Source organism: Eptesicus fuscus, chromosome 10 (assembly GCF_027574615.1).
Source record: "Eptesicus fuscus isolate TK198812 chromosome 10, DD_ASM_mEF_20220401, whole genome shotgun sequence".
Classification (NCBI taxonomy): domain Eukaryota; kingdom Metazoa; phylum Chordata; class Mammalia; order Chiroptera; family Vespertilionidae; genus Eptesicus; species Eptesicus fuscus.
Window position 1 is genome coordinate 2,173,367 of NC_072482.1, and position 25,865 is coordinate 2,199,231.

Below are 25,865 nucleotides of genomic sequence, written 5' to 3' on the forward strand. Positions count from 1 at the left end.
TCTGCAGGTGAAACCTCCGAAAGGCACCTGCCGCCGTGGCCGCGCGGGGCTGGCTTACACACGTGCCCAAACGTACTGACTGATTCCCTTTGAGTGGGAGAACGTCACTGTGTGTAAATTTATCTCCATATAGCAGATCCCTTTCCCCAAAAAGGGTCACGGAAAGTTCAGGAACGGCGAGGCGGGGAGAGGCGGGAGAGCCCGGGGGAAGGCGGGACGGTCTGTGCCGCAGCCGCGCACTCACCTGTCACGGCGAGGGCCGAGAGGGGCCCCACGCGCCTGCCCTGGTGCAGCCCGTAGAGCAGCAGCTTGTACCTGCGGGCGGCGTCCAGGCCCCCGACCGTGGCCTCCCTGAGGCCGCCCCCCACGGGCAGCACCTGGGGCCGCCCCTCCCTGTCCTTGTACTGGATCACGAAGGAGTCAAACTGGCCCTCGGGGACGGTCCAGGCCAGGCCCACGGAGTCCGGTGTCACGCTGGTCACCTGCAGCTCCGCCCCCAGTCGGGGTTTGGGGGGACGCTTTGTTCCCGCATCGCCGGCAGCGCTCTGCGCCCCTGAGGGAGATACAGAGGGAAGGCTGGGCCACCCCCAAGGGCAGGGTCCAGAGGCCTGGAGACCGGCTCTGCCAGGGCTGAGTCGCGAAGGGCCGGTGCCATGGGCTGAGGCCAGGAGAAGGCGGGACTGGATCCAGCCCCAGCGGCTGGGACCAGGTCACAAGGGGGACGGCGGCGGCCTGCAGGGAGCCAGACCCCTTCCCGCCGCCAGGGCAGAGGCGGCGGCCTCACCTGTGGCGCCGTCCGCGCTGAGGGGGCCGTGGCGTCTCTTGCCCAGGAGGCCATAGAGGAGAAACCTGTACGTGCGGCCGCTGTCCAGGGGGGTGATGGTGACCGAGCGCTCGCGGCCCCCCACAGGCACCGTCCGGGGTCCATCCCTGTCCTTGAACTGGACCACGAAGGAGTCGAAGTGGCCCTCGGGGACCGTCCAGGAGAGGCGCAGCGAGTCCGGGCTGGGCTCTGTCACCCACAGCTCCCCGAGGCGGGGCGGGGCCTGCGGGCTGGCGTCCCCGGGGGCAGCTGGCAGAGAGGAACGGTTCTGTTTATTTTCCAGAGCGACTCCTTCACGGCCTCTCACTGGAGTTGGAAAACCCAGAACCGCCCAGATGAGCAGTGCCCCCCTCATCTTCCCCGCCCTCCCACACCAGCCCGGGGCCGGCGCCTCTGTCCACTTGCGCCCGGAGGGGCCTCTGTCCTGAGGCAGCTCTGGGGCAAGGTCCCGGGCCGCTGCCCATCTGACTCCTCGTGCTGCCCGGCTCTTCCCGCCGATCCGACTGGCCCCCGCCTGCAGGGGCAGCTGGCAGGCGTGCGTTTCTCTCCTGTTACCCAGGGCCCGCTCTTGCTGATCTGACGGGCCTCTGGGGACATCAAAGGGGCCCGGGATCCCTGACAGCGGGGGGCCGGGGGCGCACGATGTGATGTGAGGATGGAGGTGATCCCCCAGGCCCTGGTGGAGGGGCTGCTTTGAGTGAGGGTCGGGGAGAAGACGGGGAGCTCAGACGGGGACGATCTCGTGTGGGAGCAGGAAGCCACCCTGAGGCCTGGGAGGAGCTGGCGTGCTGCCTCCCAGATGGCGAGGACGCTGGCCGCATTGTTGCTGTTGGAGTTTTCTGGCAACAGAGAGCCCCTGGGCAAGGGGGCCGACCGAAACCCGGGAAAGGGGCAGCAGGCCGCCAGCCCTGGGCTCCGGGGGTCCCATCGCCAAGGCCCCGAGCGGACGGGAGGAAAGAGGTCCCTGGGGCAGACAGGGGACCCGATGGGCCTGAGCCAACAGGGTGAGAACTCGGGTGAGAGTCGGAGGGGAGACGGCAAGACCACAGGACTGAGGACCCCGGGCCAGGGAGGGGGGCTCTGCTCCTTTCTCCCCCTCCCAGCACCTGCCCCCAGGCCCCACGTCCTGGAGGGGGTTAGGGGCCTCCCCCTTCACAGGAGTAGGGTTGTGAGAAGACGGGGAAGTCCGGCCTGGCTCTCAGGGGCCTGGGCGGGTGGGGGGCTTGTCCAGTGAAACAGGAGCACAAAGGGGGCCTGGGGGCAGGACAGGAGACCGGGCTGCAGGAGCGGGGCCTCCGGCTAGTTTCGGGGGCCCTCTCACCTGTCTTTGCCTCCACAGAAACGGGGCTGCGTCGTTTCCCTTCCTGGATCCCGTAGAGCAGGAACCTGTACTTCCTGTGGGGCTCCAGGCCGCCGACGGTGGCCTCGCGCTGGTCTGCGGCCACAGGCACCGCCCGGGGCTGCCCGTCCCTGTCCTTGTACTGGACCACGAAGGAGTCGAATTCACCCTCAGGAACCGTCCACGAGAGGCCCACCGAGTTCGGGGTCACATCTGTCACGGTCAGCTCCCCCAGGCGCGGCTCTTGGGGGGACTCTGTGGCTGGAGCTGGCGGGAGGGGAGCTGGGTGGGGGAGGACAGAGGACAGGGCTGAGCGCGCTGAGGGACAGCTGTCCCCCGCCCCCCCGGGCTCCGGGCTCCGGGCTCCCAGGGCCGGGGCCTGGCCTGAGGCGGAAGCAGCCCGCCGCACTGGGACTGCCCTCTGTCTGACGGTGCGCTTCCTTCCCCCGGACACAGGAAGCAGCCTCGTGGGGACAAACGGGGCCGCGTGCTGACCTGCGAGCGCGTGGTGGGCGGGCACGTCCTAGGTCGGCGTCTCCCGGACATAAGTCCATCTGCCCCTAACTGAGCGCCTATTGTCCTCCCGCTCCTGGGCTAGCACGCTGACAAGCACGCCTTGGCAGTCACAAAGCAACCTCCCTGCTTCCCTCGGACCCCTCGGAGCACAGCCCGCACCGGCTGCCTGCCCTGCCCTGCCCCACCCAAGTGAGGCAGCGTGCCCACCACTTCACTCCTTACCCGCCCGCCCCCTTCGCTCTCCCCCTCCCGCCCCCAGCACCAGGGGGTTTCGGGTAGCCCACTTATCGCTTCTCCTTTGACCCTAATGTATAAAGCAGGGCGCAGAGGTGCCACTTTCCAGGGCATTTTCTCAATTTGTTGAGATTCTGCTTCCCAGCAATTGTCATCTGTTGGGTTCAAATAAACTCACAAAAATTCTCAACAGGTTTGAACATCTCTTACGTGGACAGCGGTGTTCTAGCACAGTGGTCGGCAAACTCATTAGCCCACAGAGCCAAACATCAACAGCACAACGATTGACATTTCTTCTGAGAGCCGAAAACCGACTTCTGCGCATGGGCCACGAAGTTTCAATTGCACTGTACGTGCGCGCCCGCACGTGGTATTTTGTGGAAGAGCCACACTCAAGGGACCAAAGAGCCGCATGTGGCTCGCGAGCCGCGGTTTGCCGACCACGGTTCTAGCAGCACCTGTGACTTCAGATGTCTTCCCATCACCTTAGAATTGCTGCGACGCCCAGCCGCTTCTACAGGTGCCACACGCCGTCTTACTTAACGGCGGGGACCGAAGTCCCTGCATTCCTAAACCTCACGTGTGCATTTAAAAACACTTTGATAACTGTATATCGACATTATTGTTTTCCTTTGTAATCCCATGCATTTTATGTTACAGTTTTTACTTTTACTTATTTCTTAATCCTCACTCGAGGATATGTTTTCCATTTATTCAAGAGAGAGAGGAAGGGAGAGGGAGAAACATTGATGTGAGAGAGAAACATCGATGGGCTGCCTCCTGCTTGCGCCCGATGAGGGATCGAACCCACAGCCTGGGCATGTGCCCTGACTAGGAATTGAACCCACGACCCTGCAGTGCACAGGACGCTGACAACCAGCGGAGCCATACCGGCCAGGGCTTATTTTACAGTTTTTAAAAAATATATTCTTATTGCTTTAAGAGAAGAAGGGAGAGGGAGAGAGAGTTAGAAACATCAATGAGGAGAGAGAACCATTGATTGGCTGCCTCCTGCACACTCCCTACTGGGGATCGAGCCCGAAACCCGGGCATGTGCCCTGACCTGAATCGAACCCAGGACCCTTCAGTCCGCAGGCCGATGCTCTATCCACTGAGCCAAACTGGCCAGGGCTATTTTACGGTTTTTAAAACACTGCACACACATTGCAGACACCCTGGCACACACGGTGGAAACCAGTCCGGGAAGCCACGAGGGCAGGAGGCCTGGGAGCCAAGCACGGGCCACTGCCAGAGGGGCCGGGCGCCTGCGACAGGCTTCTCGGGGTGACCGCCACCTAACGCCACCAAAGTGGGCGGCAGGGGCGGTGGCAGCCATGTCCACACACAGCGGGCGTGTGGAGTGGAGGAGCCGGCTAGACAGTGAGAGGGAGCGAGGGCGAGGCATCTGCACTGGAAGTGGGGCGGGCGAGAGGGAGACAGTGGGGCGGGGCGGGGGGGGTGTGCCAAGGTCCAGCCTGGGGAGGGGGCAGGGCAGGACCGGAGAGATGGCGTGGGGGCTCCGGAAAGCCATGGCTGGGCCCCGCCTGGCCTCACTCACCCGTCACAGCTCCCACGGAGAGCGGGCCCAGGCGCTGCCCGCCGTGGAGCCCGTAGAGGAGCATCCTGTATCCGCGAGCGGGCTCCAGGCCGGGCACGGCGACCTCGCGCTGGGCTGCGGCCACAGGCACCGCCTGCAGCTGCCCGTCCCTGTCCTCGTACTGGACCACGAAGGAGTCAAACTGGCCCTCGGGGACGGTCCACGCCAGGCCCACAGAGCGGGGGGTCACGCCGGTCACAGTCAGCTCCCCCAGGCGCGGGCCCCGGGGCGGCTCGGTGGCTGCAGGAGCGGCTCCCGGGGGTGGAGCTGAGGGAGGGAGGCGGCTGTTAGGAAAGCCCTCCTCCCCTGGGCGCTGGGCACGTCCTTTGTCCTCGTGGCGCCCGCGAGGGGGTCGGACATCTAACTCCGATGGGCCCGAGCCCTTCCCTCATTCTTCCAGGCCCCGGGGCTGTGGGGGGGCTGCCGCTGCTCACCCACTCCGCCGCCTTCGCCAGGCAGCGCCAGCTCTACGGACCACCGGACCGTCCCCCAAATCGCCTGCCTCGCCCTCACCCTCCTCTGCGCCCCACTGTTAGCAGGTGGTCAGGGGCGTCCATCTCATCCAGAGCAAAGCCACGCCTTGACGGTGCCCCGAGGCCTGTACGTCCATCTCGCATTCCCCCCCCCCCCCCAATTCCGGAACATTCCTCGCCAGTCCACAGATGTCGGGGCACCTCCCCTCTGCCCCAAGCTGTCTCCAAGGGCCTGGGTGGCATGTGCTCGTCCTCCTTCCTCAGCGGCCCTTCCCACCTCCTTCCCATCACTCGCCTACCGGGCTCGGCTGCCTCCCGTGCCATGTCATGTGGCACCGCTGACGGGCCTGTGCCGGGGTGCCGCCTCCCCCGCTAGCACGGGAGCTCAGCAGCAGGAGCCCTGGCTGTGCCCCCGCACCAGTGGGTCACCACACGCTGGCTAAGGTAATGCGTGGTTGAGCGTCAACCAATGAACCAGGAGGTCAGGTCGATCCCCAGTAGAGACGTGCAGGGGGCAGCCAATCAATGATGCTCCCTCATCATGATGTTCTGTCTCTCCCTCCCGCTCCCTTCCTCTCTGAAATCAGTAAAAATAGATTAAAAGTAAAATAAAAACAGGCTGCTGACGAGGCCTCAGGGAGAGACGAGTCTGCGTGGGGAGGGCAGGGACGCGCTACATTTCACGGCCTCGGCTCTGCTCGCTTCTCTCCCTACTTCCTGCCACGAGAAAGGGACTGGCCCTCGCCTCAAGCCTCAGGGTTGGCGGCTTGGCTCACCTGGGAAGGCGGGGTTATACCCACCGCGGGCACGGCAGGCCCGAGGCTGCACTTGGCAAAACATGTTTCCAATTTAGAGATGTTTCTAACTCGCTACCCGCCTTGCTCCTGGCTGCACGGCCGGCACCCTGCTTGCTCTGTGCAGGACGGTAACTCAGGCCGCTTCCCCCCCCCCCCACCCCCCCCTCAGTGCCGACTAAAGAAAAGAAACCGGAGTGGAAGGTTCTGGAAACTAAGCCAACCACGTCATGGTGAGGGCGGGCTCTGTGGACATCAGCCTCGCTCAAACCTCTCCGTTCCTCTGCTGTCAACTCTGTGCTCGTTCCCGATAGTAAAGTGGTTTTACAAAACTGTGTATCGTTCCTGCAGCGAACTGGAGGCCAGGGACGCTCCTCGCTGGACCCACGGGGGGCAGGTCAGCAGGAGGCCCAGCGGCCGCCTGGCCCGGCCTCTGGCCGCGGCTCGGAGAGGAGGTGCCCCGGCCGGGTCCTGCGCTGCGGCCGGGCAGCCAGGCGGGAGGCTTCTCCTGGCTGCAAGGCGCTCACGGGGGGAGAGCTTCCGCCCACCGGCGGGGCCCGGGCCTCACGCACACTGACCAGCCACGCAGCCAGGGGCAGAGGAGGTTGCAGCAGCCCAGAGGCAGCCGCGGACAGCACGCCCTCCATGTGCCAGGCCTCCTGCAGGCTTTCTGCTGCCAGCGCCCTGGACCCTGTGAGGGGGCACGGTCCCCGTTTTACAGGCGAGGAAACAGGCGCCGATGCTTAAAACCGGTCCAGCCGTGCAGTGGTGGCAGTCAGTCCTGTGACCTGCTCCTCCTCGTCTACCCCAAGGTGGTGGGGCCCCGGCGCCCACGGCAAGGACAGCCACCGCCACAGAGAGGCTGGGCACCGGGGGGAGGAAACTCAACCCGCCCCACTCACCGGTCAGGCCCAGGGTGGACGCGGGGCCCACGCGCCGCCCCCCGTGCAGGCCGTACAGGTGCATCTTGTACTTGCGCCCCGGCTCCAGGCCCCGCACGGTGACCTCGCTCTCCTCACCCCCGACACGCACCACCTGGGGCCGCCCGTCCCTGTCCTTGTACTGGACGGTGAAGGCGTCGAAGTGGCCCCGGGGGACGGTCCAGGACAGGCTCAGCGAGTCCGGGGAGGACCCCGTCACCGTCAGCTCCCCCAGCAGGGGCTCCTGGGGGGGCTCTGGGGCCTCCGTGCCGGGTTCTGTGGGGCTGGGGGTCTCCTCCTCTGCAGCTGAGAAGGACAGACACGGGGTGGGTGAGGCAGGCCCCATGGGGATGCCCGGTCTTCTCCCAAGCCCTGGTCACGACCGGGCCCCGGTCACTGCAGGGAGCCCGTCCGGGGCAGCCTCGCTGACAGGCCCAGAGCCTCGGGGTCCCCTGTGGGCCGGCAGCCCCCGCACAGCCCAGGGGCCCTTCTCCGCCCGGGGGCCCCGCTGGTCCTCGGGGAGCCCAGGGGAGGCACCAAGGGCGCCACGGCTCAGCCTGGAGCAGAGGGGCCCCTGCACCCACTCAGCCATCACGGGTGTGACCCCCTGCGGGCTCCCCGGGGGCCCACCACCCACTCACCCGTCACCCCGGTGGCAGAGGCGGGGCCCTGGCGCTGGCCGTCGTGGAAGCCGTACAGGTGCATCTTGTACTTGTGGTCCGGCTCCAGGCCCGAGATGGTGACCCCGTCCTCGTGGCCCGGCACCCGCACCGCCTTGGGCTGCCCGTCCCCGTTCTTGTACTGGACCAGGAAGTGGTCAAACTGGCCCTCGGGGACGGTCCAGGAGAGGCTCAGCGAGTCCGGGGAGGACCCCGTCACCGTCAGCGCCCCCAGCAGGGGCTTCTCGGGGGGCTGTGGGGCCTCTGTGCTGGGTTCTGTGGGGCTCGGGGTCTCCTCCTCTACCTCCCGGGCGGCTGAGAAAACAGATGGGGTACAGGCTTGAAGGGCGACTTGCTTTGCTGCTGAGGTTAAACGTGGTGACCGGCCCAGCCGGCAAACACTCTCTGGAGCTGTAGACTAGTGGTTTGTGCAGCCTTGTGTGAGCCCCCCGTGGCTGAGCCCTGCGACAGGCTGAGGTCCCCCAGCTCCCACCCGCCGTGCGGACGCCTGGGCCGGTGGGGCAGGGCTGGGTCCCTCGTGTCTGAGAAAAGAGCTGGTCGGGAAGCCGCCCTCGGAGGTCTATCCCCGAGGTCACCGCCGGTGCTGCCCTCGTGCCCAAGGGGCAGTGAGCCTCTCCCACCGCCATCTCCCTTCAGCTCCTGCGGCCCCAGCGCTGCCAGGCCCTCTGAGGAGCGGGCAAGAGACGGACCGTGGCCTGGCTGAGGGCTCCCAGGGGCCCTGCCCGCCCTCCCCTTTGACCCTCAGGAATGAGCTGCTGGGCAGGACTTCAGGCAAAAGTGGGCGAGAGATTTGGGGCTGGGGGTGGGGTTGGGGACCCCCCGCCCTTCCCTGGTTGTCTAGAATCGCAGCCCCAGGGCACCTACGCAGGTCAGCTGCCCTTCGGTCTTTGCTGGGGCTCCACGGACTGGGGAGACTGGACAAGGGCAGCCAGCCCTTCTGTGACCCCCTCCCAGTCCAGGGGAGCCACGAAGGGGAAGCAGATGGAGGAGGGAGGAGGCAAGAATGGTACCCAGGTGAGGACGGGGAAGGCAGGGACGAGGAGCGGAAAAGGATACTGGCAAGCCAGGGCGTCAGGGAGACAGAGCAGCTGCCCTGAGACTCGGTCTCAGTTGCCCGGGACTGTTCTGACCACTGTGAGCAGTTCCCGTTAGTGTCCCCATTTGACAGATGGAAAAGCTGAGGCACAGACAGGCTCAGTAACCTGCACATGGCCCCATAGGTCATACGGGAGACCTGGATCCAAAGCCATGCCCCAACCATGGGGCTCCCAACCACAGAAATGCGCTGGCTGGGGAGGCGGGGACGAGGAACCTGCTGGGGGCTGGCGTGACCCTCCCCGGCGCCACGCTGGCGGGGTCAGGGAGTGGGGCGGGCAGGAGGCGTCCTCCCATGCTGGCAGGCAGGGCAGGCGGGGCGGGGCTCTCGTCCCTTGGATCTGCCCGCTCTGAACGGGGCAGCAGGGGCATCAGGGTGTGGGCAGAGTGAAAGCTCAGAGACGCGGCCCAAGCAGGTCCCGGAAGGGTGAGACCCCGCACAAACCCTGGGCAAGAACACAGTGGCTGAGGACCACACGGGCAGGAGCAGGAGGAGGGCGGTGCTGGGCTGGGGAGGGGGCTGTTCTTGAGGTGGAGAAGCACGGCCACGCCAGGGGGCAGGGCTGGTGGCGGGGGGGGGGGCGCCCTGGGACACGGGAGGGAAGAGGCAGAGGCGTTGGCAGAACTGGAGCGGAGAAAAAGAAGGTGGGGGGAGGTGTGGAGGGGCCCTGGGCCAGATCCCTGGTTCCGCTCAGAGGACGGGGCCCGGGCGGGCGGGCTGGGGGCTGCAGGCCTGACTCACCCGTGGCGGCCACCACAGACACGGGCCCCGCACGCTGCCGGCCGTGGAGGCCGTAGAGGGTCATTTTATACTTCCGGCCGGGTTCCAGGCCGGGGATGGTGACCGCACTCTCCTCCCCCTGGACAGGCACCGCGCGGGGCTGCCCCTGGGCGTCCTTGTACTGGATCACGAAGGAGGCGAAGCGGCCCCGGGCCACGGTCCAGGACAGGCCCAGGGAGTCGGGGGTGGCGCCCGTCACTGTCAGCTCCCCCAGCAGCGGCTGCTCGGGGGCCTCGGGGCGGGGCTCCGCTCCCCTCTCTGGGGCTGTAAATGAGAGAGCCAGCGGGCTGAAGGGGCAGCCTGGGGTGCGGACGGCCGTCACCCCTGAGGGTCAGACTGGGTTAGTGGAGTGCTGACCTCCTGGCGCGTCCGTCCGGTAAGCCAGGGTCTGACACACCTCCTGGGCCCGGCAGGGCGGGGAGGCTGGGGCCCTAGGGCGGGAGCCGGCCTTCTCGGGGAGGCCCAGCGGGTGCCCGGCTGAGGACAAGTGTGTGGAAGGGGGGCTGGGGGTCGCCTGGGCGTAGGTGCTGCCACTCACCAGTGGTGCCCTCAGCTGAGAGGGGGCCGTGCCGCTTCTTGTTGGCAATGCCAAACAGACTGAATCTGTACTTGTGGTCGGCGTCCAGGGGGGCCACAGTGACCGAGCGCTCCGGCCCTTCCACGGGCACCACCTGGGGCCGTCCATCCCTGTCCCGGTACTGGACCACGAAGGAGTCGAAGTGGCCCTCGGGGACCGTCCAGGAGAGGCGCAGCGAGTGTGGGGTGGGCTCTGTCACCCTCAGCGCGCCCAGGCGGGGCGGGGCCTCTGGGCCGGGATCGCGCCGAGGCCCTGGGGAGGGAGCACAGGGACCGGGGACAGGAGAGGCCGTGTGAGGCGGGCGGAGGCTCACTGCCGGGCCGCTGAGGCGCACAGCGGGCAGGCCCAGCCCACCCCGCTGGCCCAGCTGTGTGCCCGCCACGGGCTGTGCCCGCCTGCAGGAAGGGCACCGTCTTCTGAACTAGGGCCGGTGTGGCCCAGCTGGGGAGGGGCCTCAGAGGCGAGGGGCCCAGGAGCCCTTTGCCCGTCTCCATGGCCAGGGTGCTGCAGGGCTGCCCCCTGACTCCAGCTTCACTCCTACTCACCAGCTGGTTTCTCCGGGGGCGGGGCGGGGGGGTGAGGCACCGTTCGTGGAGTGAATGGATGTGGGAGAGCCTCCCACACGCGTGCCCTGGGCCCCACATCCTCCCCTCCTGCCCTCCTCCACTCGTCTGCCCCCCACTCCCACCCCACGCTCTAGTCCCAGCACAGATTCCAGAAAGAGAGGTCTACCCTGGTGGTAGCCCTGCCTGCATCCCAGCCCCACCCCACCTCTCCCAGGGCAGTGCTGAGCCCCCCCAGCTCTCCCAGGACAGTGCTGAGTCCCCCCAGCTCTCCCAGGACAGTGCTGAGCCCCCCCAGCTCTCCCAGGACAGTGCTGAGCCCCCCCAGCTCTCCCAGGACAGTGCTAAGTCCCCCCAGCTCTCCCCAGGACAGTGCTGAGTCCCCCCAGCTCTCCCCAGGACAGTGCTGAGTCCCCCCAGCTCTCCCCAGGGCAGTGCTGAGCCCCCCCCCCCCAGCTCTCCCCAGGGCAGTGCTGAGTCCCCCCAGCTCTCCCCAGGGCAGTGCTGAGCCCCCCCAGCTCTCCCAGGACAGTGCTAAGTCCCCCCAGCTCTCCCAGGGCAGTGCTAAGTCCCCCCCCCCAGCTCTCCCAGGACAGTGCTAAGTCCCCCCAGCTCTCCCAGGACAGTGCTGAGCCCCCCCAGCTCTCCCAGGACAGTGCTAAGTCCCCCCAGCTCTCCCCAGGACAGTGCTGAGTCCCCCCAGCTCTCCCAGGACAGTGCTGAGTCCCCCCAGCTCTCCCAGGACAGTGCTAAGTCCCCCCAGCTCTCCCCAGGACAGTGCTGAGCCCCGCCCCAGCTCTCCCCAGGACAGTGCTGAGTCCTCCCAGCTCTCCTCAGGGCAGTGCTGAGCCCCCCCAGCTCTCCCAGGACAGTGCTGAGTCTCCCCAGCTCTCCCCAGGACAGTGCTGAGCCCCCCTCAGCTCTCCCAGGACAGTGCTGAGTCCCCCCAGCTCTCCCAGGGCAGTGCTGAGTCCCCGCCCCAGCTCTCCCAGGACAGTGCTGAGCCCCCCCAGCTCTCCCAGGACAGTGCTGAGCCCCCCCAGCTCTCCCAGGACAGTGCTGAGCCCCCCAGCTCTCCCAGGACAGTGCTGAGTCCCCCCAGCTCTCCCCAGGACAGTGCTGAGCCCCCCCAGCTCTCCCAGGACAGTGCTGAGCCCCCCCAGCTCTCCCAGGACAGTGCTGAGTCCCCCCAGCTCTCCCAGGACAGTGCTGAGCCCCCCCAGCTCTCCCAGGACAGTGCTGAGCCCCCCCAGCTCTCCCCAGGACAGTGCTGAGCCCCCCCAGCTCTCCCAGGACAGTGCTGAGCCCCCCCCAACTCTCCCCAGGACAGTGCTGAGCCCCCACCCCAGCTCTCCCAGGACAGTGCTGAGCCCCCCCAGCTCTCCCAGGACAGTGCTGAGCCCCCCCAGCTCTCCCAGGACAGTGCTGAGCCCCCCCAGCTCTCCCAGGACAGTGCTGAGCCCCCCCAGCTCTCCCAGGACAGTGCTGAGCCCCCCCAGCTCTCCCCAGGACAGTGCTGAGCCCCGCCCCAGCTCTCCCAGGACAGTGCTGAGCCCCCCCAGCTCTCCCCAGGACAGTGCTGAGTCCCCCCAGCTCTCCCAGGACAGTGCTGAGCCCCCCCAGCTCTCCCAGGACAGTGCTGAGCCCCCCCAGCTCTCCCAGGACAGTGCTGAGCCCCCCCAGCTCTCCCAGGACAGTGCTGAGCCCCCCCAGCTCTCCCAGGACAGTGCTGAGTCCCCCCAGCTCTCCCCAGGACAGTGCTGAGCCCCCCCCAGCTCTCCCAGGACAGTGCTGAGCCCCCCCCAGCTCTCCCAGGACAGTGCTGAGCCCCCCCCCCCAGCTCTCCCCAGGACAGTGCTGAGCCCCCCCAGCTCTCCCCAGGACAGTGCTGAGCCCCCTACAGCCCTTCCCAGGGCAGTGCTGAGCCCCCCACCCCAGCTCTCCCCAGGACAGTGCTGAGCCCCCCCAGCTCTCCCAGGACAGTGCTAAGTCCCCCCAGCTCTCCCAGGACAGTGCTGAGCCCCCCCAGCTCTCCCAGGACAGTGCTAAGTCCCCCCAGCTCTCCCAGGACAGTGCTGAGCCCCCCCCCCCCAGCTCTCCCCAGGACAGTGCTGAGCCAGCCCAGCTCTCCCCAGGACAGTGCTAAGTCCCCCCAGCTCTCCCAGGACAGTGCTAAGTCCCCCCCAGCTCTCCCAGGACAGTGCTGAGCCCCCCCCCAGCTCTCCCCAGGACAGTGCTGAGCTTGAACTGCTAAGTCCTGTGGACACTGTAGCTCTGCATCTGACAGGTCTGGCCACACCCTCATTTGGACATCTAGGGCGCCAGTTTCGGGGGCAGAGCCCCTCTTCCAAGCCACCCCTCAGGCTACCCTGTGGGCTCTTCCTTCTCTGTGGGGCCCGCATGTTGGCCATCCCCAGGGTTCTCACCGGCTCACCCTCACTCCTGTGCGCTGGCACTGATGACCCCACACCCCTCCACAGGTCTCCCCTCCACCGCCCACGGCCGTGAGGCAGCAGTTCAGCCGCAGGGCTCTCGCTCTCTGCTGGCGTGGCCTCTGTGCCCGCTCGGCGCCGGTAGCCGGGCACGCCTCCCAGGGGCCTGATGGGTGCGAGGCGCCCGGAGCCCGGAGCACATGCGTCTTAGCAAATGCTCGGAGACCAAGCGCCCGCTGCGCTGCTCCTCGCTCTGGGACTGTCTGATCCAGAAAAGCCGGCGCCTGAGCCCCTCGCTCTCCGTCACCTCCCACATCCAGACTCACTGCCCGCCCACCAGGCCACTGCCATTTCTTGCCGGCTCCCACGGAACTCACTTCTCCTGGTACCCGCCCCAGGGCCTCGGTGTACCTTGTAGGATAAATAGAATCGTGTCCCTCCCCACGGAAAACCCCTCAGAGGCCCCCAGGGCCCTCAGGTAAGGTCCAAGCCCCTGTCAGACAGGAGACCAGTGCCCGCAGCTGCCCAGGCGCCCTGCTGCCCAGAGGGAAATCAGACACGGGCCTCCTACAGACTCTCCCCCGCCTTGCTCTCCGCGGCTCCGTCTGCACTGCCCTCCTCAGCCTCTCTGCCTGCCTGTTTCCCTTCAGGGTTCCTCTCAGGGTCCCCTGCCTCCGGGAAGCCCTCCTGGAGTTTCCAAAGCACCGAGAACCCGGAGGACACGCAAAGGGCAGGGCAGGGCGGGTGGGTGAGGTGCGCGGCGCCCACTTACCCATCTTGGCTTCAGCCACCAGGGGGCCGTGCCTCTTCTTGCCCACAAACCCATAGAGGACGAATTTGTACTTGCGGCCCACATCCAAGTCGGTGATGAGGGCCGAGCGCTGGGGCCCCTCCGCAGGCACCACCCGGGGCTGGTCCCTGTCTTTGTACTGGATCACGAAGGAGTCGAACTCGCCCTCCGGGACCGTCCAGTGCAGGCGCAGGGAGCTGCCCGTCACAGCCGTCGCCGTCAGCTCGCCCAGGCGCGGCGGGGCCGAGGGCTGCCCGGGCTCTTCCCCGTCGCTGTCTAGAGGGGCGGGGAGGAGAGCAACGCGGGCGGCTCAGCCACGGCCTCGTCTCCTCCCTCCACCTCCCACCGGCCCGCTCCAGGCCGACGGCTCCGCCCTCCCTCCAAGACTCGCTCCTCACCCGAGCCGCTGTGACCAGCCTTCCCGGGAAGGGGCATGGCCCCCTCAAGCCCCCCCCCCCCCCCCCCCGCCGAGGTCCCAGTTTCTCTCCACACCGAGGTTCATGGGGACGTTTCAGGCCCCCATGCTTCCTCCTGTCAGTTTGGAAACTCCCCTCAGCCCACCTGGCCGGCTCTCTCCCTGTCTCCCTCTCTGGTGAGCGTGGCCTGGAGCTTTGGGGAGAATCAGCGTTCCTGTCTCCTAAGCAGGGAATGTGAGAGCCGGGGACCCCCGGCGCCGGCCTTCCCTGGCTCTGCAGACCTCACCCATCTCTGCAGGCCTGTTGGCTACGGTGCTTCCTGCCCCAAGGAACCTCCACCCCCGGGAACCTGGCCGGTGGGACCACAGGGAAGGTGCCGCCATCCTAGCCTGCCCAGCGAGGGGCGGCAGGGGCTGTGGGGAAGAGCAGGGGAGGTGGAGGTTGAGGGTCACATCATCAGAGGCCTCCCCACACCCACCAGGGAGATCTATGGGGCGGGGGCAGAGGAGTGACCAGGATGTGGGGGCTGGACTCAGGGCAAAGAAAGCTGCAGGGAGAACCCCGCCCCACCCTCCGACTTTCCCCTCCCATTTCTCTTCCCGGAGAACTCCCCTCCCCGCCACGCTGCCATTGTTCGCAGACCTCACCCATCCCTCCTGCCTCCGGTCCCTCAACTCCTTTCTCTGCTTGTTTTCTCCCACCACTCCCACCAGACAGCCCTGCCTTCCACCCCACCCACCGAGAGTCCCACGGCCCGCCCTCCCCCATCCTCAGGACCCAGGTCTGAGCAGAAGCCCGAATGTACCCATAATGCCTTGGTAGATGAGAGGGGCAGAGGGCTCGCCCTCAGGGGGAACCCCACGAAGTGACAGCTCATAGGGGGCTCCAGGAGGGGGTGCGGGCAGCAGTGCCTGGCGGGCATCCCCGGGCAGCAGTTGGTCATGCGACCCCGGCCCGTCGGGCACCCGGAGGCGCAGCTGGAAGTGGGCGAAGGTGTCAGGCTGGGCCATCCAGGCCACGCGGAGGCGCCCCGTCTTGTCTCTGCCCAGCACTCTCAACTCCCCCAGCTCCTGGGGGCGCTGCTGCAGGCCCGGCGCCTGGGCTCCTTGAGTTGTTGACGGGCCAGAGGGAGGAGGCTCATCAGTGGCCCCCAAGAGGCCGGAGGGGGAGGACCCTGGGAAGGGCAGGGCAGAAAAACAGGAGAGCCAGTGTGAGAGCCGGGAAGGAAGCCCCGCCTGCAGGCCTGCCCTCCGGCCTTTAAGAGCCTACACACCTTCCCCGCCGCCTCATCCTCCCAGAGGTCGGCCAGCCCCCAGACAGGCCTGCAGGTAACAACTGAATGGAGCAAAGCATCCCCCCAAGACTCCTGTGACCTCCAGCCCCACACGCCCAAGCCCCGCCCACGGCAGCCCCCCACTGGGTGGGGCGGTGGCTTCCAGGAGTGCGGCAGCAGAAGCCTGGAAGAAAGGAGGGAGGGGTGTGAGGAGGGAGGGGGCCGAGGAGAACGGGCTGAGTGAGAGGCTTCAGCTCGGCGGCATCTGGGCCCTAAGGGGAGAAAAGGTCCGCCACCCTCCCCGCAGCCGCGGGCGCCGGCCCACACCGCTCCTGTGGAGAGACCAGCAGAGGGGAGCCAGGGCGCGGACGGGTCCCTCCCCAGACACGGCTGCGATGGCTTAAGGCACCCCAGCAGGTCCCCTGTGTCCCTTTGAGGTCAAGGCCAAATTGTGGAAAATAGCAACCACTGACCACAGTCAGACACCCTCACCACGTGCGTCAGAGCCGGGAGCCTCTGCGCACTCCTGCCCGCCCGCCCGCCCTCGGTGAGCCTGCAGCCCCGGGCCCACCAACTGGCCCTGTCGCCTGAACAGCAGTCCTGCCAGCCGCCCCGAGGCCCCCGAAGACTGGGTCTCCTTGGCCTTGGGTGTCTTCCAGGACCCTGGGAGTGGAGGTGGTTTTAGGGACACAGGAGGGCTGTGCTTTGCTGGGGTGGCGGGGGGGACCCCTGGACCTGGGCAGAAGGGGGTGGGGTGGCAGCCTGAGCAGTGAGCAGGAGGAACTGAGGGAAGCGGACTCCAAAGGCAGGCAGCCTGGGCAGGGGCCCGCCCGCCCACGCTACCTGTGGTGGTGATGAAGGCGTAGGACTTGGAGGTCTGCCCTGCCCGCACCCCGTGGACCTCCACGTGGTAGGTGGTGCCGGGCAGGAGGCGGGGCAGGCTGACGGTGCGCGTGGCGCCGGGCACACTCAGCTCCCCGCGGGGGCCTTCCGCCGGCGGCTGCGGCTGCCAGCGCAGCACCACGCGCTCGAAGTGGCCGCGGAGCCCATCGAGGGACACGAGCAGGGAGCCGTCGGCGGAACTGCCCAGCACCTCGGGCTTGGGGTGGCGCGGCCCAGCCACCCCGTCGACGCCTTCGGGCGAGAGGCCGTAGATGCCCAGGTGGGAGTCTGGCTTCCAGGGGCCGGCGTCGGGGCCGGCGGTGGGGTGGGGGCGACGGGCCGGCGGTGCGGGGGAGCCGGCGGGCGCCCGACGCCGCTGCAGGTAGTCGTGGATGTGGCGCGCGGCCGACGCGTAGGTCTGGTTGGCCCGCAGCGGGTAGCCGCGCGCCCGCAGGTGGCGCTCCAGGTCCTGCGCGGAGCCGCGGAAGCGGCTCAGCTCGGCCGTCAGGTTGCCCCACGGCCGCCGGGAGGGCTGGGGCGGGCCGGGCCCGGGCCGGGGCTCCTTCTGCCCCTCCTCCGTGGGCCGGGGCGGCCGAGTGGGCCGCGGGGGGCGCGGGGGCGCGGCGGGCCGGGGCCGGGGCCGCGGGGGCGGGGCGGGGGGCCGCACCTCCGGGTAGCTGTAGTGGCCAGGTGCTGCCGGGGGCAAAAAGGGGAAGCGGGAGAGCCGTCAGGGGCAGCCCCCTCCCCGCCCTGCCCTCCTCCCGCGGCTGCCTCCTTCCGCCCCTCCCACCGGAGCCGGCGGCCGGGTCCTGGGCCCCAGCCCCACCTGGAAAGAGCACCGAGAGGAGGCGTTAGTGGCCCGGCCCTCCCCCTCGCCCTCCAGCGGCCACTGCGGCGCCCTAGAAAGAAGAGAAGCGGGCGGGCGGGCGGGCCGTGTCCGAAGGAGAGACGGGAGCGGGAGGAGGGTGGGAGCCACGGCAAGGTGGTGTCCCCCTGTCACAGGGAGAGAAAGATCCAGGCGTCTGTCAGGAGACCTTCAGGTTAGTGGGAAATTGCTGCCGTGAGACCTAACCCCCAACGCGACCCTAAAGCCAACCGGAGCGCCGGTCTCCGCTGCCTAATGCCAGTGCCCACGAGGTCTGGCCGCTGCAGGGGCTCCCCCATCTCAGGGTGGCCGCCGCTCCTGCTCACTGCTGTCTCCAGGGGGCGCCCCCCCCCCAGGGCTGCAGCCTGCTTCCGGGGCCTGGCCCTCGGGGGCCTTGGTACCAGCACTTGCCAGGTGCATTCAGAGGAGCTGCGAGCCTTAGGGGGGGGGGGGGTGGCTTCAGGAAGGGGCTCACACTCGGAAAGCAGGCCCGCCCCGAGGCCCGGGGAGCCATACCTGTGTTGGCCCTGACAGAAGCCGGGTAGCTCACGGCCCGGCCCCGCTCCGCGGTGACCGTCACCACGTACTCCACGCCTGGCATCAGGTCAGTCAGCAGTGTCCCGTCTGCTCCGGCGGGCACTTCCAGCCGCACCCTCTGGTTGCCGGCACTGACGTAGGACACCACGAATCGGTCCACCTCGGCCTGGGGGCGTAGCCAGCTGAGCGCCAGCGTGGTCGGAGTCACGGCCACCACCCGGAGGTCCTGGGGGCCATCGATCACTGGCCAGGTAAGAGAGAGGAGGGGTCAGGCGGGGTCTGGTTCCTGTCACCAGCTTTCCTGCTCAGAGCGTTGTCCCTCCTGAGCCCCCCCTACCCCGTCCAAACCCTCCTGGAGGGAGCGCTGGCTGCCCCTCTCATCGCAGCTCTCCACTCAGGGCCCGCCCCAGCCCCTGCTCTCACTGGTGGTGATGGTCTTGGAGGCAGGAGGGCCCCAGTTGGTCCCTCGAAGGGCGCGGACAGTGACCTGGTACTCCTGACCGGGGGCCAGTCCTCTCTGGTCGTAGGCCGAGGCAGAGCTGGGCACCCGCGCAGTGAACGGCGGGCCCGCGCCCTCTGGCTGCAGGAGACAAAGCACCGGTGGGTCGGGGCTGGCACGCTGCCCTGCCACGCAATCCCCCTTCTGACTCCAGCTCCCAGCGGTGTCGGCTGGGACTGTGCAGAACCGGGCCCGGACAGCAGGTGGCCGGTGACAGCTACACGCCCAGGACACCTTCTCCAGGCATCTCCTGTCCAAGGCCCTGGATGTGCGTGAGCTCACTGGACCCCGGGCCGCGGCCTCAGAGGCCCTCTCCTGGCACCACCTTTCAGCCTGCCCATCAGCTGTCTGCCAGAATGCCACCCACACGACCCTGCAGCCCTGACTTCCTGGCGGACGGGCTTCCAAGCTCACTCTGGTCGGGACAGATGAAGGAGACAGGGATGCCCCTTCAGGCCTCACTTCTCCTTAACCATCTGCCCAGCCTGAGCCTCCCGCAGACGCCCGCCCCGCTGTGTGATGTGGGCGTGACCCCCGGCCTGACGTTTCCCTTCAGGCACCTTTCTTGTCTCCTCACAAATAAGGCCCATCCGCTCAGAGTTCCACAAACGTCCCCCGTTTCACACCTGCACCGTGCTGGGCACGGAGACACAGAAACAAGCTGTCCGCAGACAGCTCGTGCTCTGGAGGTGAAACGCATGGCCAGCGTTAAGTTTTATTGGAGCCTAAACCAAATCTACGTGTGGTACATGCCTGTGAGGAACGGCCCTCCAAGTGTACACCTGAGGTCTTTTACGATCCATGGGGAGCCCTCAGGAGAGCTGCCGGCCCCTGCTCCAGACAGGGTGTCCTGGAGTGCCAGCCACAGGGGGACAGAAGGGACTGCACGTCTGTGAGCAGCCCAACCGCCCCAGGCCTCCCGGGCCGCCCAGCGTGGACCGCTGAGAGGACGCTGTGTTCCGCTGAGCTGTGTGGGCTGTAGCGGGGACGCCGCCAGTCAGCCACGTCGGAGTGGAAGTTTCTAAAGGTGCTCTCCCAACCAACAGCTGGCGGGAACCAGCACGGAAAACAGCAAAGCATCAAACCGGGCGAGAGGCCACTGGAGACGTCTAAGCTGAGGGTGAACAAAGCTTTGTCAGCGCTCTCTCGGCTGAAAAGGTGTCCTGGGCACATAGGACCCCAGACCCTCTCCTGCTCACCCCGCCTGGGACACCCCAGCCTAGGGACCCGGGGGTGGACCTCAACTAAAGGCCTATGAAATCCTCATCCTTCCCATGACTTAACTCTGTCACCCTTTATTCCCCCAACCCACCTCACACACATGTTCACACTTACACACTCACACCCTCACACACACTCACACACACATTCACACTCATATACACACACTCATACACCCTCACACACACACATTCACACTCATATACACACACACATACACCCTCATACTACACACCCTCACACACACACATTCACACTCATATACACACACTCATACACACACACATACACCCTCACACACACACATTCACACTCATATACACACACACATACATCCTCATACTACACACCCTCAAACACACATTCACACTCATATACACACACTCATACACACACATACTCACACCCTCACATACTCTCTCACACACATTCACACTCATATACACACATTCACACCCTCACACTTACACACCCTCACACATACATTCACACTCATATACACACACTCATACACACACACATACACCCTCACACACACACATTCACACTCATATATACACACACACATACATCCTCATACTACACACCCTCAAACACACATTCACACTCATATACACACACTCATACACACACATACTCACACCCTCACACACACACATTCACACTCATATACACACACATCACACACACATACACACTCACACCCTCACATACTCTCTCACATTCACACTCATATACACACATATTCACACTCATATACACACATTCACACCCTCACACTTACACACCCTCACACATACATTCACACTCATATACACGCACTCACACTCATACACACACACACACACACACACACACACACACACCTGGGGTGCTCCCTGATGACGTCTATGATGGATTGTCCTTTCAGCGAGACAGGCCCATCCCAACATCTTCTCCCTTCAAATCATCTACACGAGCCTGTTTACACCTCTTAGCCCCTCCCGAGACCACTTGGGAACAGTGCCCCGACTGTCCCACCATCAGCACCTCGGCCCCTCCGAGGCGGGCTCTCTGCCAGACGCTGGCAGGTGGCTCTGCCCCTCAGTAACAGCGTGGCTGCTTCACTGCTCGTGCGGGGCTAGTTTCTAACCCTGTTCTTGAAATCAACCTTGTAGCCCCAGGTGGGGGCTCCACCTTGGCTGGTCTTGGAGCTTACGTCCCCCTCCTCCCCCTCTTCACACCAAACTCAAATACAAACTTTCCTGACCCTGCAAGTCTGTGTCCCAGTGACAGCTGGCGTAGCCCTGGTCCCCGGGCGGCAGAATACACCCAGACAAGGGGTACATGGACCTCTTCCTGTTCCGGGTCACCGCCCTCAGCTTCCTCGAACTTTCTCTCACGTTCATAGAGGAGCCAGCATTTTTCAAAATAGCAACATTCCTTAAGTTAGTGGTCCTCAGGTTTGGGGTGCATCAGAACCACCTGGAGGGCTTGTTGCAACACGGGTTGTGGGGCTCCACCTGCAGAGCTTCTGAGTCAGTAGATCTGGCACCACTGTCAGATCCAACACTTGGCACGTCTAACCAGCTCCCAGGCGGTGCGGACGCTGCAAATCCAGGGAGCACACTTTGAGAACCACTGCGTCAGCGGAACATGCACCGTACAGAGAGAAGGACTGCTCCTCTCTGGTGCTCGGAAAAGCATCCCAAAGCGAGGCGTGTCCTTGGCCAGGATTAGCAGAGTCTGAGCTCCGAGGAGAAGTGTTTCTGAGAAGGCAGAGACAGGCAGGCCTCCAGGAAGATGGCAGTGGCCAGAATATATCCTGTGCCAACAGCAATGGACAGAGAGCACTGGCCAAGGCAGGAGGCGCGATTCCAGGGGCCAGCCTCAGGGAGTGCAGAAATATGGTGTGAGGGCCAGCAGCGCAGGCTCTGGGGCGTCCAATAGGAGCGCTTGGGGACCAAGTGTACAGGCGCGTTCTCTCTGAGCCCGGGATGTGACAGAGGACCATCCCCAGAGCAGAGCGATGAGCTGGCAGCGTGGCCACGCCGGGCACAGCCACTCAGCGCCACCCAGCGCCACCCAGCCCCGTGGTGAGGGAGTAAGCCAAGGGCTTCGCTGGGAAGCCCCGCCTCTCGAGAACACCCAGGGGTGGGCTGTATCTGCCGAGATCGGGGGACTGTGCTGCCCTGCACGCTCCTTCCATCTCAAGTGCTTATTTTAATTCCACTTTCCCTCAAGTCTCTTTGGAAAGTTCCTTTTAAAAGTCCCACCCTCTCAAGATGAGAACTATGTAAATAATACACACAGAGAAGAGAGAGGGAGAAACACTTAAAAATGTTAACAGTGTTATTTTAGTGTGAAGCAGCCAGGAATTATTTGTGTTTTTTTCTAGTTGCCAAATTCTTGTCTTGTGATTAAATTATTTTCATACCAAGTAAAAAATTGCCTAAAACAGGAGGAAAAAAAGTCCAAGCTATCCTGGTTACACAGCAAAGGGTTTCTCAGGGCGTGAGGAGAGACAGAACACGGCGGGGGCTGGCTTGGGGGTAAGAAGAACCAGGCCAGTTGGGGTGGGATGACACGGCACCTCGGAGCTGCCCCTGCTGTCCCCACGCCTTCCTCGGGTTTCGGCCCTGGGAGTTATTTATGCTCCCAGAGTCCCGGCTGGGCAGGGATGAGGGTGACATGGCCTACCCACCACGACATTTGTGGGATGGTGCAGGAAGACATGAGCTGGACAGTAGAAATGTCGGATGATTTGGGGCTGGGAGACCAAACACATCATAAAAGGGCATGAAGGCATGGAGGGAGGTGCCTAATAGACGAGGCCAAAAGGCGCTGTCCGTAGGGTGCCCCCCAAATACTTTAAGAGCGAGTTGGAAGGAGACAGACAAAGGATGCTTTGCAAGGCACTCAGGCGGGAACCACTTCATAGACTCAAAGTCATGCAACAGCCTGGGCAGCTTGGCCCAAACCGAAAAAGATAACATTGAACAGAGCCAACTGCCAAGCCCTATATTTAGGCTAAAAAAGTGTATATAGTTCAATGCTGGTTTTTTCCCCTTTCTTCTTTTCTCCTTATTTATCTACTAGAGGCCTGGTGCACGAGATTCATGCACTGGGGGGGAGGGAGGGGGTCCTTCAGCTCCGGCCTGCACCCTCTTGTAGTCCGGGAGCCCTGGTGGGGGGGGGGGTCCAACTGATGGCCGACAGTCAGACATCCTTAACGCTGCCGCGAAGCTGCTCCCACCACCACCACTGTGCACTGACCACCAGGGGGCAGCTCCTGTGTTGAATGTCTGCCCCCTGGTGGTCAGTGCATGTCATAGCGACCGGTCATTCCCCGTTCGGTCAATTTGCATATTAGCCTTTTATTATATAGGATGTTTTCTAAAGTTCCTACACTAAGTCTATATACGTTTTATAACAAAAAGTTATTTTAAAAAACAAATATGATCAAAACAGCTGACAGTTTGTGTGACCACAGTTAACACATGCCCACTCTGAGAAGAACACCTGGTCTCAGTTAGCCAGTGAGCGGCTGGGCTCTTCTCTGCACTCATGTTTCGGAAACAAAAGCACAGAGCAAGAGGCACTAGAAGAGGGAACTCTGGGAGTGAAGAATTCAAGACCAGAGTCCTGGGAACCAGTGGGATTTGCCTGTGAGAACAAAGGGCAACGTGATACCCCCCCCCCCCCCCCCCCGTGGCGCAGGGCCAGTGGGACAGGCCCCTGCCTGCTGGTGGACGTGGACGTGGGGCCGGTTTGGACTCGGCAACAGCAGGGAGACTGCCTACAGTGATGACCCACGAGGCACTGGGCAGCCCAGAGAACTGAGTCATGGCGCCAGAGGTCCCAGCAGCAGCGGGCCAGCGCCGGTGGAGGTGCTGGAAGGCCTTGGCGCCCCCTGAGGGGCAGGACCAGACTTCACCGCAGCTTCAGGGACCCGGCCCTCTGCGCTCATCCACTGATGACCTGGAAGGCCCTGCACGTGAGCCCCCTCCCGGCCTCCCCTCAGCCCCGCCTGGCGTGGCTCTCACCGTGGGGATGAACTGAATCTCATAGGCGTCCACCGGGCCCGGAGCCCGGGTCCACTCTGTCCGAACCGTCGTCTCCTCCAGGAGATGCATCCTCATGCCCTCAATGGCTGGCACCTCTGCCCACGAGAATGGGATATAGAAGCTGGTTAGCCCAACGCAGCCAGCCCACCTGACGCCCGCCATCACAGGCCACCCTACTCAGGGCTGCACTAAGAGATCCGTCCCAGCTCACACTCCCCCCTGGGGAGGGGCAGTTAGCAGAGGTCAGAACAGGCCCTGGCTCTAACTTCAGCTTCCCCAGCGCCAGGAGCACAGAAGCTCCCTGCTAGTAAAAGCGACCCGAGAGGCCCGGCCTGCTCCTCAGGTATCTGAACGCAGGTCCTGCTGCCGGCATGCACCCTGGCTCCCTGGCCTCTGGCTGCCGGCTCCCGCACATAAGACCTTCCTCCATTCTTCCTCCAGCCCTTGGGCTCCTAGGCCCGGGGTCCCGCCTTCCCGCTGGCTCAGGTCCCCATCCCTGAGGAGCAAATGGAAAGGCCCGCTCACCTTCCCCGCAGTCCTCCCCTGCATAGCCCTCCAGGCAGACGCAGCTGCCCTCACGACACTCTCCACGCCCCCGGCAGTCCCCGGGGCACGTCTGGATGGCGCAGTCGGGACCTCGGAAGCCCTCCACGCATACACACTGGCCGGCCCGGCACAGCTCCCGGGGCCCACAGCCCCCGGGGCAGGCACCGGCAGGAGGCTCTTCCTGCCCACAGTCCTCGCCGCTGTAGCCCGCGTGGCACACGCATGCTCCCTGCACACAGCGCCCATGGCCCCGGCAGTCGTCCGGGCAGATGCGGGTGGAGCAGGAGGGGCCGGTGTAACCGGAGTCGCACACGCAGCGCCCATCCTCACAGCGGCCACGCCGGTGGCAGTCGGAGGGGCAGGTCCGGAGGCCGCAGTCTTCTCCCGCGAAGCCCTCCCAGCAGGTGCACACACCATCCTGGCACACGCCGCGCTGGCTGCAGTCCTGCGGGCACCTCCGCGAGCCGCAGTCGTCGCCCGAGTAGCCGTCGTCGCACACACAGCGTCCGTCTAGGCACTGCCCGCGGCCTCGGCACCCTCCGGGGCAGCTCCGTGCGCCGCAGTCCTCTCCCTCGTAGCCCACGTCGCACGCGCACACGCCATCCTCGCAGCGGCCGCGGCCGCGGCAGTCCCCGGGGCACCGACGGCTCCCGCAGTCCTCGCCCGTGAAGCCCGGGTTGCACACGCAGCGGCCGTCCACGCAGCGCCCTCGCCCACGACAGTCGCCAGGGCAGGCGCGTAGGCTGCAGTCCCGGCCCGTGTACCCGGGCCAGCACACGCAGCGGCCGCTCTCGCAACGACCCCGGCCGCGACAGTCCCCAGGACAGCTGCGCACGCCGCAGTCCTCGCCGCTGTAGCCCGCGTTGCACACGCACACGCCGTTCTCGCAGCGCCCGCGGCCCCGGCAGTCGCGCGGGCAGGCGCGCGCGCCGCAGTCGGGGCCCGTGTACCCGGGCCAGCACACGCAGCGGCCGTCCTCACAGCGGCCCCGTTGGTTGCAGTCGCCCGGGCAGCTGCGCACGCCGCAGTCGTCCCCGCTGTAGCCCGCGTCGCAGATGCATTCGCCATCCTCGCAGCGCCCGCGGCCCCGGCAGTCGCGCGGGCACGTCCGCGTGCCGCAGTCCTCGCCCGCGTACCCGGGCCAGCACACGCAGCGGCCGTCCACGCAGCGCCCACCTTCGCCACAGTCCCAAGGGCAGGTCCGCGAGCCGCAGTCTTCGCCGGCGTAGCCAGGGTCGCAGACGCAGCGCCCGTCCTCACAGCGCCCCTTCTGGCTGCAGCCCCGGGGGCAGCTCCGAGCCGCACAGTCCTCGCCGGTGTAGCCGGGGTTGCACACGCAGCGCCCATTTTCGCAGCGCCCCCTCTGGCTGCAGCCTCGAGGGCAGGAGCGCTGGCTGCAGTCGGCGCCGGAGAAGCCCGGCCGGCACACGCACACGCCCTGCACGCAGCGCCCGTGGCCCTGGCAGTCCCCGGGGCAGGAGGGCCAGCCACAGCTGGGGCCCGTGTAGCCAGAGAAGCACACGCAGCGCCCACGGACACAGCGCCCCTGATCGTTGCAGTCCTCTGGGCAGGACCCGGAAGCAGAGGGTGGGGAGGAAGGGGACACTTGGGAGTCCGTAGGGTCGGAGCAGGTGGGCCCGCCCCAGCCAAGCTCGCAGGAGCAGGCGCAGCGGTTCAAGTCAAAGACGCCATGGCGGCTGCAGAGGCTACGAACGTCTGTCTGGCCTGGAATAAGAGCGAGAGGAGGGCCTCAGTCTCTCTGGGCAAGAGGCCCAGCCCATACAGTGCCCCCCTGAGCCTTCCCCTCCAGCAGGGCCAGCCTCAGTTCACAAGGCCACCTTAGCTCCCAGCGGCTCCTTATCAATATGTGGGGGAGGGGAGCTGACACCTAGCCAGCTGGCTCCCCTCTCCAAGCTGTGCCCTGGGCTGCACTCCCCACCCCAAGTGCTGAGGAAGAGCTGCCTTT

The 25,865-nt window shown here is 65.6% G+C and overlaps 1 protein-coding gene across 1 annotated transcript in view; it reads right to left on the reverse strand.

The window, feature by feature from the left end:
- TNXB (tenascin XB) overlaps positions 1–25,865 on the reverse strand; it is a 76,410-nt gene that overhangs the window by 34,808 nt on the left and 15,737 nt on the right. Inside the window, exons 3-17 of the mRNA XM_054721939.1 lie at positions 23,879–25,624; positions 23,333–23,448; positions 18,011–18,167; positions 17,567–17,830; positions 16,147–16,878; positions 14,836–15,204; positions 13,597–13,890; positions 9,791–10,081; positions 9,214–9,516; positions 7,338–7,670; positions 6,679–7,002; positions 4,471–4,776; positions 2,145–2,444; positions 785–1,072; positions 245–553 (exon numbers count right to left, since the gene is read on the reverse strand). Of these exons, the coding sequence (XP_054577914.1) occupies positions 245–553; positions 785–1,072; positions 2,145–2,444; positions 4,471–4,776; positions 6,679–7,002; positions 7,338–7,670; positions 9,214–9,516; positions 9,791–10,081; positions 13,597–13,890; positions 14,836–15,204; positions 16,147–16,878; positions 17,567–17,830; positions 18,011–18,167; positions 23,333–23,448; positions 23,879–25,624 (6,132 nt within the window). The remainder of the gene's footprint in view (positions 1–244; positions 554–784; positions 1,073–2,144; positions 2,445–4,470; positions 4,777–6,678; positions 7,003–7,337; positions 7,671–9,213; positions 9,517–9,790; positions 10,082–13,596; positions 13,891–14,835; positions 15,205–16,146; positions 16,879–17,566; positions 17,831–18,010; positions 18,168–23,332; positions 23,449–23,878; positions 25,625–25,865) is intronic.